The sequence below is a fragment of the Mercenaria mercenaria genome, chromosome 13 (assembly GCF_021730395.1).
Source record: "Mercenaria mercenaria strain notata chromosome 13, MADL_Memer_1, whole genome shotgun sequence".
Classification (NCBI taxonomy): Eukaryota; Metazoa; Mollusca; class Bivalvia; order Venerida; family Veneridae; genus Mercenaria; species Mercenaria mercenaria.
In genome coordinates this window covers 68,754,325-68,766,605 of record NC_069373.1, presented here as the reverse complement: position 1 = coordinate 68,766,605, position 12,281 = coordinate 68,754,325, and the positions used below count along the sequence as shown (strand labels likewise).

The following is a 12,281-nucleotide window of genomic DNA, read 5'->3' as shown; positions in this document are numbered from 1 at the left end:
GACTAGACCTGCGGAGGCTTACATTCTATTTGGTAGTGATCAGCCTATAAGAGAAATATTTTGTTTGATTTTTCCATGAATTTGCATTCATTCTCAAGGTACGCCTATTTCACAATGATTCTGCTTTGTTTTGGTGCAAAATATTGAGAAAATATAGAGAAATGACAATTCATTACAGGTCATCCCCATCCCCAAAAATATGCAAAATTTAGCCCTGTGCAAGCAATATTTCAATTAATTTTACCTTATTCGTGGAATTTACATTTAACATCCATTTAATCGTTACGATGTTTGTCATTTTCATTCAGAAACATGCTTATTTCAATATCATTTAGACAACTGAAGTGCTAAAATGCGAGAAAAGACATTTACTAGGTCCTAAAACGAACCAAAATAGTGCCACCTGGTAGAAAATTCGATCTAAATTCCAAAAACACAAGAAATTTAAGGATTTTCAGCCATTTGTTACCGTTTTACATCATAAAGAATAGATTAATGGCATTTCCATTCATTTTCGAGGGGTTTCAGAAAATAACATGTATTGCCCCTTATAGGCTGAACACCACTAAATCCAGCTGTTCTTTATTTCATATAAAATCCACTCACTTCATAACGGTGTTTCGACATTTTCTAGCATATCAGATTTTCAGACACTTATATTCCCATAAAGAACTAGATCGCTACTTTAGAAAAACAAAAAGAAAAGGGGGTGTTTACTTTTATATAAGAAAACTACAGTTCGTTAAATACAACCCGCTGAATTTACTACTTTTCGCTTCTTTCAATTTCTCTTTTCGTGACATTAAATTCTTACGCCGCCATTTTTATCTAGCATGCGATAGGAACATGCCGATTTCATTAGAATGCAAAGTGATACATACTGAAACGCGGTAGGGTAAAAGTAAGCACGTTGCTGCCGAGAAAATGCACTAGGAAAGGAAAAAAGATTAGTACTATTTATATTTGGACTACTTGTGACTAGACCTGCGGAGGCTTACATTCTATTTGGTAGTGATCAGCCTACAGTGTATTTGAAAGATGGGTGTAATGTTGCAGGAATAAATATTTTATGATTTTTATGTAGAATACCGTTAAAGATGGTTGCGTTTTTGGACAACTAGACCCCTAGCCTATCTCCTTCAGCTGTTTCATGATTTAAAATGGCAATATACATGCATGTATATACATAATACATGGCAAATAACTTGGAAATCCACCAGCACAAGCCAGGTACAGACACTTTGGGGTTGTCTATAGTCGGCGCATTGTCAGGGATAGCTATTAAAATAGTAAAAATATAGACAAGGTACATGTATATTGCTATAGGTCAGGTGAGTGGCTCTGACACTCAGAAAAATCTCTTGCGTTTCCAGGTTTTTTTTGCCAAAAAAACATTACCATATAAGGACTGCAAATAATTAAAACAATTAAAGATTGTTTAAAAATGCTGTTAAATACTATTTCAATTGTTTAATAATTGTTTGCAGTACTTTGGTATGTTTTTTTGCAGAGAGATTTTTTCTTATGGCCAGAGCCACTCATCTGGCCTATATAGTAATATACCTCGCCTGTACCCAAAGTGTCTGTGACACAAGACATCAATGCTTGAGTGAGTGCTGTTCCACAGTAAAGAAATTTTGCTTTTTCTTTCCAGGAGTTTTAATACACAAACATGTCAGGACTTAGAAAAGCCAAGAAATATGATTGGAAGGATTCAAATCTGGCTCTATTTGGGTCAGATACAGAGAAAAATGTCAAAAGTATGTTAGTTTTATTTTTTTAGCTCACCCCTGGCCCAGGGCCAAGCACAAAGTGCTCAGGGATTGAGTTATTGTGATAACACGTACACCATCTATCAGTTGTCAATTAAGGCTTTTCTTTGAAACATGTCTCCACAAATTTTTAAACATGACCACCAATGGATGGACACTTTTCCTTATATGTATATAATGAAAAATCTTTTGTCAGAAACTGTTTGCCATTATGCAAAAAAAAATGTTTTAATATTTAGAGGAATATCTTTTCTAAATGGGGGAAAACAGCATACTTTTTGAGCTTTGGAATGATTCCATTCACTGGTGTCAGTTTCTGAACGAATACAATCCCTGATGTCGCTTGTTATACCAGTATGAGCAATATAGGGCCGTGATGTTCCTTTCACTGGTTTGTACTTTTCAATCTCAGCTTTTTTGCAAAGGCATGGAAATAGTTATTAGTCCCCTACTGGTTGAAAACCAGTTTCGGGGACTATAGGAATGCACTTTTCCGTCATTCCGTCCGTCCGTCTGTCCGTCCGTCCGTCCACAATTTCGTGTCCGGTCCATAACTCTGTCATCCATGAAGGGATTTTAATATTACTTGGCACAAATGTTCCCCATGATGAGACGACGTGTCATGCGCAAAACCGGGACCCCTAGCTCAAAGGTCAAGGTCACAATTGGAGGTCAAAGGTCAGCAGGGCTTTTTTCCTGTCCGGTCCACAACTCTCCCATCCTTGAAGGGATTTTAGTATTACTTGGCACAAATGTTCCCCATGAGGAGATGATGTGTCATGCGCAAAGTCCGGACCCCTAGCTCAAAGGTCAAGGTCACAAATGGAGGTCAAAGGTCAACAGGGCTTTTTTCCTGTCCGGTCCATAACTCTCCCATCCATGAAGAGATTTTAATATTACTTGGCACAAATGTTCCCCATGAGGAGACGACGTGTCATGCGCAAAACCTGGAACCCTAGCTTAAAGATCAAGGTCACAATTGGAGGTCAAAGGTCAACAAGGCTTTTTTCCTGTCCGGTCCATAACTCTCCCATCTATGAAGGGATTTTAATATTATTTGGCACAAATGTACCTCATAATAAGACGATGTGTCTTGCACAACTTTCAGACCCCTAGCTCAAAGGTCAAGGTCACACTTAGCAGTCAAATGTTAACATAACAGGGTCTGTTTCGTGTCCGGTCCATAACTCTGACATTCATTAAGGGATTTTAATATCACTTAGCACAAGTGTTCCCCATGATGAGACGACGTGTCATGCGCAAATCCCAGACCCCTAGCTCAAAGGTCAAGGTCACAATTGGGGGTCAAAGGTCAACAGAGTTTTTTTCCTGTCCCATCCATAACTCTGCCATCCATGAACGGATTTTAATATTACTTGGCACAAATGTTTCCTATCATGAGACGACGTGTCATGCGCAACACCCAGTACCCTAGCATAAAGGTCAAGGTCACACTTTGAGATCAAAGGTCAAGAGGATTTTTTTCCTGTCCGGTCTATAACTTTGTCATGCAAAGCAGGATTTAGATATCAGTTGGCACAAATATTCCCCTGGATGAGACAACATGTAATGCGCAAGAACCAGGTCCCTAGGTCTAAGGTCAAGGTCATATTAAGAGGTCAAAGGTCAAATTCAAGAATGACTGTACGGAACATTTCTTCTTCATGCATGGAGGGATTTTGATGTAACTTGGACCAAATGTTCACCACCATGAGGCACCCTTGTTTTTAGAATTATGTCCCTTTGTTTTTACTATAAATAGATTTTATTGTAACTTTTTTATTACTGGTGGTAGAGAAAAATCGAAACCACTTTTCTGTGGTACAGCATGCATGATACATCCAATTTTTAGGTGTATTTTGACCTATCTCTACCTGGTAAAGAGTTTCTTGTGGACTTATATTATATAGATTTTTTTTTTTTTTTTTTTTTTTTTTTTTTAAAGATTAATTTCCCTTTGTTGTTACTATAAATAACTTACATGATAACATTTTTATAATCAGCCAAAACAATTCAATATGAAAACAGCTGTGGGTTTTTATATATGCACATTTTAATCCTAGTGTGTTGTTATAACATATTCTATATGTAGTACAATATTGTTTACACATCATTGACAGATATCAGTTCATTATGTTATACTGCAGTAGAGAGAATTAGGTGCCTTCCAGTAGGGGACTTTGTATTGCATGGCAATACTTCATTCACTTGTTTATAATGGTTTTAAATTATTGAACAAAAGTTGAGCTGAGTTGAGGGCACAAAACTAACATTGTTGAGGGTTGTGTGTCGGTGAAATCTAAGAAAAACTTACACATCATTGACAGATATCAGTTCATTATGTTATACTGCAGTAGAGAGAATTAGGTGCCTTCCAGTAGGGGACTTTGTATTGCATGGCAATACTTCATTCACTTGTTTATAATGGTTTTAAATTATTGAACAAAAGTTGAGCTGAGTTGAGGGCACAAAACTAACATTGTTGAGGGTTGTGTGTCGGTGAAATCTAAGAAAAACTTTCTTGTAAAAGTAGCAGTATACTTAAACTTTAAGATATTTCGATATAGTCAATACTAGCCTTACTCGTACTGCTTATCAGGATGGGTTTTTGTGCCTCCACTATGAGTGGTGGGGACATATAGATTTGGTCTTGTCTGTGCGTCCGTCCTTCCGTCCATCCATCTGTCCAGAAAAAAAATGTGAATTGCCTAGCTCAAAAAGTATTTTAATATAAAATTATGAAACCTTTCATGAGTCTTGATCATGATATGAACATGCACACCTCCTATTTTTCATTAGGCTCCGTTCCTTATATCCAGAGTTATGGCCCCTGAAATAGTCAAAAATGCACATATTCACTTTGTGACATGCCTAGCTCAAAAAGTATTTTACATAAATTGATGAACCCTTGCATGAGTTTTTATCATGATATGAACTTGCGCACCTCCTATTTTTCATCTGGCTTCGTTGCTATTTCCAGAGTTATGGCCCCTGAAACAGTAAAAAATGCACATTTTCACCTTTTGACGTGCCTAGCTCAAAAAGTATTTGATATAAATTGATGAAACCTTGCATGTGTCTTTATCATGATCTGAACTTGTGCACCTTCTATTTTTCTGTCTGGCTTTGCCCCCTATTTCCAGAGTTATGGCCCCTGAAATAGACAAAAATGCACCTTTTCATCTTGTGATGTGCCTAGCTCAAAAAGTATTTCATATAAATTGATGAAAACTTGCATGAGTCTTTATCATGATATAACCTTGCACACCTCCTATTTTTCATCTTTCCTCTGGCTCCATCCCCTATTACAACACTTATGGCCCCTGAAATAGTAAAAAATGCACATTTTCACCTAATGACATGCCTAGCTCAAAAAGTATTTCATGTAAATTGATGAAACCTTGCATGGGTCTTTATCATGATGTGACCTTGCACATTTGGCATTCTTCTTGAGATTTTGTTGCTAATTACAGAGTTACAGCCCTTGAAATAGCGAAAATAGTGGATTCTTTTTTGTGATGCTCTTAAGTCAAAACATTTTGTGGCCTAGAATAATGAATCCTTTATATAAAATGTTTGTTGAGGCTATATCCACGTATGACTGCAAATATTTTAATCATTGCCCCTTATTTGTGACAAACGTACCAGTGGGGGCACACCCTGTGTCCTACAGACACATTCTAGTTATGATTATGTTTCTGATATTTTATAGTTACCATCCAAAAATTTAAACGCCGTCCTAGGCGTCCTGTTAGTTAGACCAGGGCAATACTGGCTTAATTTGCTATCCCAATTGAAAGCCAAAAATTGGACATATCAAAAGTATGCAAGAATTTATCTTTAAATGCACTAATTGGTGAATATTACACAAGCCAAAACGAAACATTAATAAGGCTTTTTCTGTAAGATTTTCAAAATTGAACAGTGCCAAAATATCTCGAAGTAACAATTCCCTGTTTGATATTTATGTCTCCCCCAGGAGAAATATTGTTTTTGCCCTGTCCGTCCGTCCGTCCGTCCGTACGTCACACTTCATTTCCGAGCAATAACTGGAGAACCATTGACCTAGAACCTTCAAACTTCATAGGGTTGTAGGGCTGCTGGAGTAGACGACCCCTATTGTTTTTGGGGTCACTCCATCAAAGGTCAAGGTCACAGGGGCCTGAACATTGAAAACCATTTCCGATCAATAACTAGAGAACAACTTGACCCAGAATGTGAAACTTCATAGGATGATTGGTAATGAAGAGTAGATGACCCCTATTGATTTTGGGGTCACTCCGTCAAAGGTCAAGGTCACAGGGGCCTGAACATTGAAAACCATTTCCAATCAATAACTAGAGAACCACCTGACCCAGAATGTTGAAACTTGATAGGATGATTGGTCATAAAGAGTAGATGACCCTTATTGATTATGGGATCACTCCGTCAAAGGTCAAGGTCACAGGGGCCTGAACATTGAAAACCATTTCTGATCAATAACTAGAGAACAAATTGACCCAGAATGTTGAAACTTCATAGGATGATTGTACATGCAAAGTAGATGACCCCTATCGATTTTGGGGTCACTCCATTAAAGGTCAAGGTCACAGGGGCCTGAACATTGAAAACCATTTCCGGTCAGTAACTTGAGAACCACTTGACCCAGAATGTTGAAACTTAATAGGATGATTGGTCATAAAGAGTAGATGACCCCTAACGATTTTGGGGTCACTCTGTGAAAGGTCAAGGTCACAGGGGCCCGCACATTGAAAACCATTTCCAGTCAGTAACTTGAGAACCACTTGACCCAGAATGATGAAACTTCGTAGGATGATTGGTCATGCAGAATAGATGAACCCTAACGATTTTAGGGTCACTCTGTTAAAGGTCAAGGCCACAGGGGCCTGAACATGGAAAACCATTTCCAATCAATAACTTGAGAACCTCTCGACCTAGAATGTTGAAACTTCATAGGATGATTGTTCATGCAGAGTAAATGACCCTTATTGTTTTTGGGGTCACTCCGTTAAAGGTCAAGGTCACAGGGGCCTGAACATTGATAACCAGTTCTGATCAATAACTTGAGAACCACTTGACCCAGAATGTTGAAACTTCATAGGATGATTGAACATGCAGAGTAGATGACCCCTATTGATTTTGGGGTCAGTCTATTAAAGGTCAAGGTCACAGTGGCCTGTTCATGTAAAATCATTTTTTGGAAATAACTTGAGAACCACTTGACCTACAATGTTGAAACTTAATAGGATGATTGGACATGCAAAGTACATGACCCCTATTTATTTTGAGGTCACTTGATCAAAGGTCAGGGTCACAGGAGCCTGAACAGTGACTTGAGAACCACTAGGCCACGAGTGTTGAAATTTAGCGGGATGACTGGACATGCCAAGTAGATGATCCCTATTGCAGCCAACCATCAGTGTCTCTTTGACTTTCGCTCCTGACCCCTATTGACTTCTTGCCTATAGGACTTTGCATTTGGGGGAGACATGCGCTTTTTTACAAAAGCATTTTCTAGTTTGTCCTTGTTTCTTACCAATTTTTGTTTGATCGTGATTTCAGAGGAATCAGCTGCTACTGAGCCAGCCTGGAAGAAAGCCGGTCAGGCAGAAGGAGTTCAGATCTGGAGAATAGTGGTATGTTTGATAACCTCTTGTAGGACTTATTTTGTGACTAAGTCAGACTGCAAATACTGTAAAATCATTTAATTTTGTGGGCATGAAATTTCGTGGTTTTGGTCAAAACGGCAATTTCATGGGGATATGAATTCGTGGATTGCAACTTTCGAACATAAACTGAATGGGAATTTTACTTTTTCGTTGGGATTAAATTTCGTGGATTGACTCAACCACGAAATCCACGAAAATTAGTCCCTCATGAATATTAATGATTTCACAGTAACATACAAATGAACAAATTTAGTTCCAATTTATTATGCTACCTTCAAAGAAGAGGGACGTATTGTTTAGCTCTAATAATGTCCCTTGGTAAATGCTTGGGTGTTCAACCATAGTACTACATAGGATTTGGGTGTACAGTCACAGTACTTCATAGGATGATTGTCTGCTGTCAGTAAATAATAACAATTGAATTCAGATCAGTGGACCAAAGGTCAGACCTTGAGATTGAAACCTTTCCAATTGTAACTAGACAGTACTTGTACCTACAGTCTTCAAATTTCATAGAATGATTGCCAGAAGTCCATTACTCAAATGACCCATATTGTTTATAGCATCATGCATGTCAATGGTCAATGCCACTGTGACCTTTGGTCTTTAAATAGTTTATTTTTGTCTTGACATAAAGCAATGAAGTTTCATAAAATGAACAGATGACTTCTACTGGTTTTGGAGTCATTAATCCTTGCCCTATTAAATTTCTATAATGGATTGGTCCATCATTCAATTTGGGCAGCATCACTTATTATTTAAAGGGGTGTTCACTAAAAATTTACTGACTGAATAGCAAACAGTTCAGACCATGATCAGCTTGCACAGACGTGCAGGCTGATCTTGGTCTGCACTGGTTGCAAAGGTAGAACCACTTGCCACCAGCAGGCTAAAGGTTAAGCTAAAGGTCAAGGTCAATGCATACTTGAAACTGAATATTGTGTACCAATTAACCTTTGTCAGGCCATTGTAATACAAACAGCTCTTGTTTTATCATTCAAAAAAATAAAAATGAAATAAGTTTAGTATGTCCTAACGAAGTAACCATTTTTTTATGGAAACCACACAATTTTTATGCCTACGAAATTGAATGATACCTATAGCTTTTTTTTATTGTAAACCATCAATACCGGTCTTCTATTGATCTATTTAGAAAGAAAATGAATGGAATGTACAATATATATAAGTATAAAGTATATACAATGGAGAAATATTTTTTTTTGTAATCTGCACCTTTATTCATTGATAAAATATTGTAATAAGAGTGCTTATCTTATAATTCATTAATGGTTGAAGAAATTTACCTTGAAAAGGATAATATTATTACATTCCTATTGTTAGAAAAAGCTTTTGTTGCAAAGCCTTCATTAGTTTGGTTATTTTTATGCCCCCGAAGGGAGGCATATAGTTTTTGAACCGTCTGTCGGTCTGTCAGTCTGTCGGTCTGTCGGTCTGTCAGTCTGTCCGCAATTTTCGTGTCCGGTCCATATCTTTGTCATCGATGGATGGATTTTCAAATAACTTGGAATGAATGTGTACCACAGTAAGACGACGTGTCGCACGCAAGACCCAGGTCCGTAGCTCAAAGGTCAAGGTCACACTTAGACATTAAAGGATAGTGCATTGATGGGCATGTCCGGTCCATATCTTTGTCATCGATGGATGGATTTTCAAATAACTTGGCATGAATGTGTACCACAGTAAGACGACGTGTCGCGCGCAAGACTCAGGTCCGTAGCTCAAAGGTCAAGGTCACACTTCGACTTTAAAGGATAGTGCATTGATGGGCGTGTCCGGTCCATATCTTTGTCAACCATGGATGGATTTTCAAATAACATGGCATGAATGTACCACAGTAAGACGACGTGTCGCGCGCAAGACTCGGGTCCGTAGCTCAAAGGTCAAGGTCACACTTAGACGTTAAAGGATAGTGCATTGATGGGCGTGTCCGGTCCATATCTTTGTCATCCATGGATGGATTTTCAAATAACTTGGCATGAATGTGTACCACAGTAAGACGACGTGTCATGCGCAAGACCCAGGTCCGTAGCTCAAAGGTCCTAAACTCTAACATCGGCCATAAATACTCATTCAAAGTGCCATCGGGGGCATATGTCATCCTATGGAGACAGCTCTTGTTTTATAGTGCAGTTAGTTATCTAAAATATTTAGGCCTGTCCAAATTAGTCTGTGTTTTCAAGTCCCAGTTACTGTCTAATTTTTTCTCCAGAAAATCACAATACTAGTTATAGTAAATACAGATTTTGATTTACACCAAGAGTTTTGAGTGACATAGGACCTTTCAGTAGAGTGTTTGTTTATATCGTTGAGTGGTTAAAAGTGGGTGATAAAATCACCATTATGTTTGAATTTACTCGTTATACTTATGCAGAAGGTTACATGCTGCACCTACAAATATGATACAATGTAATAAAAAAAATTGTGATGTATTTTTTGGAGAGTATAAAACTTATTTTTGACCTAGACTGGGAATTCATCTGTTGTTGTTTTTTGGCATGAAGTTTCATGGTTGTGGCCAAAATACGAAATTTTCACCTTTGAAAATAAAATGAATGAGAAATATTACTGGTTTGTTGTGATTTAATTTTGCAGATTGACTCAACCACAAAAATTAGTCCTCCATGTATATTTTAGATTTCACAGTATGTACCTTTAAGGCACTGCCTCCAGATCTTACTACAACAAAAAAAAGAGAATGTTTTTAGGTGTCAGGAAATTAATGCTATTTTTCTTAAGAAAGCTTTAAAACTTCAAAACTTACTGACAGACCATTATATTATGAAAACACATGAGAAATTAGTTGTTTTTACTAATTTTTGCATTGAAAATTGAAAAGCGTTTGTAACAGGTTACTGGAGGTAAACTGCCTTAATTATAGATATTAGGTATAAATGAGCCGTGCCATGAGAAAACCAACATAGTGGGTTTGCGACCAGCAAGGATCCAGACCAGCCTGCGCATCCGCGCAGTCTGGTCAGGATCCATGCTGTTCGCTTTCAAAGCCTATTACAATTAGAGAAACCGTTAGCGAACAGCATGGATCCTGACCAGACTGCGCGGATGCGCAGGCTGGTCTGGATCCTTGCTGGTCGCATAACCACTATGTTGGTTTTCTCATGGCACGGCTCAAATATATCATCACAGTCAAGCTAAAATAAATTAGTATAAACTAATTATAAATATCTTTACCTAACAATTGTTAAATATGTATTCCTCAGTTGTGCATTGGTCAAGAACATTGGAAAGTTTTTATTGCCGTGGTGGCCTGGGTTCGATTCATGACTTGGGCATTTTTCTTATCTTGATTTGTCATTTTTAAGATACTTAATAAACAAAATCTCATATATTCTAATGTTTATAATATGACCAAACTTTAATTTTAAACAAAGATCATTTTAGCCAAAATCTGAAGGTCAGTGCCTTTAGAGTCTGTAATGGTCTTTTCTTTGTTTGCTGCTCCTGACTGGGAAAAAATCAGTCCAAAAATATCTTTACAATACTAAAACATGGTACAAGTATCAACATTATCCTCCTGCTAACCTGAGGCCGGTCACTTATAAGGAAATTTATTGTATTTTGCTCAAAGTTTTTAACTAAGTTCCAGTCTAGATTCTAGATTTTTTTTTCTGAAAAGCAAAATATGATGAATCCGGAAATCATGCATTGTTATTCGTGGTGGACATTTTTTTTTAGTTTTGTGATTGTGTTAACCCCGTGTAACTAAATCACTTATTTATTATGCCACGAAGGGAGGCAAATAGTTTTTGAACCGTCGGTCTGTCCGCAATTTTCATGTCCGGTCCATATCTTTGTCATCGATGGTTGGATTTTTTTTCAAATAACTTGGCATGAATGTGTACCACAGTAAGACGACGTGTCGCGCGCAAGACCCAGGTCCGTAGCTCAAAGGTCAAGGTCACACTTAGACATTAAAGGATAGTGCATTGATGGGCGTGTCCAGTCTATATCTTTGTCATTGATGGATGGATTTTCAAATAACTTGGCATGAATGTGTACCACAGTAAGACGACGTGTCGCGCGCAAGACCCAGGTCCGTAGCTCAAAGGTCAAGGTCACACTTAGACGTTAAAGGATAGTGCATTGATGGGCGTGTCCGGTCCATATCTTTGTCATCCATGGATGGATTTTCAAATAACTTGGCATGAATGTACCACAGTAAGACGACGTGTCGCGCACAAGACCCAGGTCGGTAGCTCAAAGGTCAAGGTCATACTTAGACGTTAAAGGATAGTGCATTGATGGGTGTGTCCGGTCCATATCTTTGTCATCCGTGGATGGATTTTCAAATAACTTGGCATGAATGTGTACCACAGTAAGACGACGTGTTGCAGGCAAGACCCAGGTCCCTAGCTCAAAGGTCAAGGTCACACTTAGACGTTAAAGGACATTTTTCATGATAGTGCATTGATGGGCGTGTCCGGTCCATATCTTTGTCATTCATGCATGAATTTTAAAATAACTACGCATGAACGTGTGACACAGTAAGACGACGTGTTGCGTGCAAGACCCAGCTCCGTAGCTCAAAGGTCCTAAACTCTAACATCGGCCATAAATACTCATTCAAAGTGCCATCGGGGGCATATGTCATCCTATGGAGACAGCTCTTGTTGTTAATAAATCCATGAATACACATTGATAATTTAATGGAAGAGTGTTCTTTAGACTTAGACCATTGAATTATTAAACAATTCAAAGTATCGTTTTTTTATATTAAAAAAAATATTAGGAAGTATTTTTCCCTTTGATTAAAATTTTAAATAAAAAATGATCATATTTTTTCTGTTTATATGAATCTGAT

General features: G+C 37.9%; 1 protein-coding gene across 1 annotated transcript in view; it reads left to right on the top strand.

Annotated features, from left to right (window-relative positions):
- Positions 1-12,281, top strand: part of LOC123528670 (gelsolin-like protein 2) — a 40,140-nt gene that overhangs the window by 744 nt on the left and 27,115 nt on the right. The window contains exons 2-3 of the mRNA XM_045308568.2: positions 1,655-1,760; positions 7,335-7,408. Coding sequence (XP_045164503.1) covers positions 1,673-1,760; positions 7,335-7,408 — 162 coding nt within the window. The 5' untranslated portion in view covers positions 1,655-1,672. The remainder of the gene's footprint in view (positions 1-1,654; positions 1,761-7,334; positions 7,409-12,281) is intronic.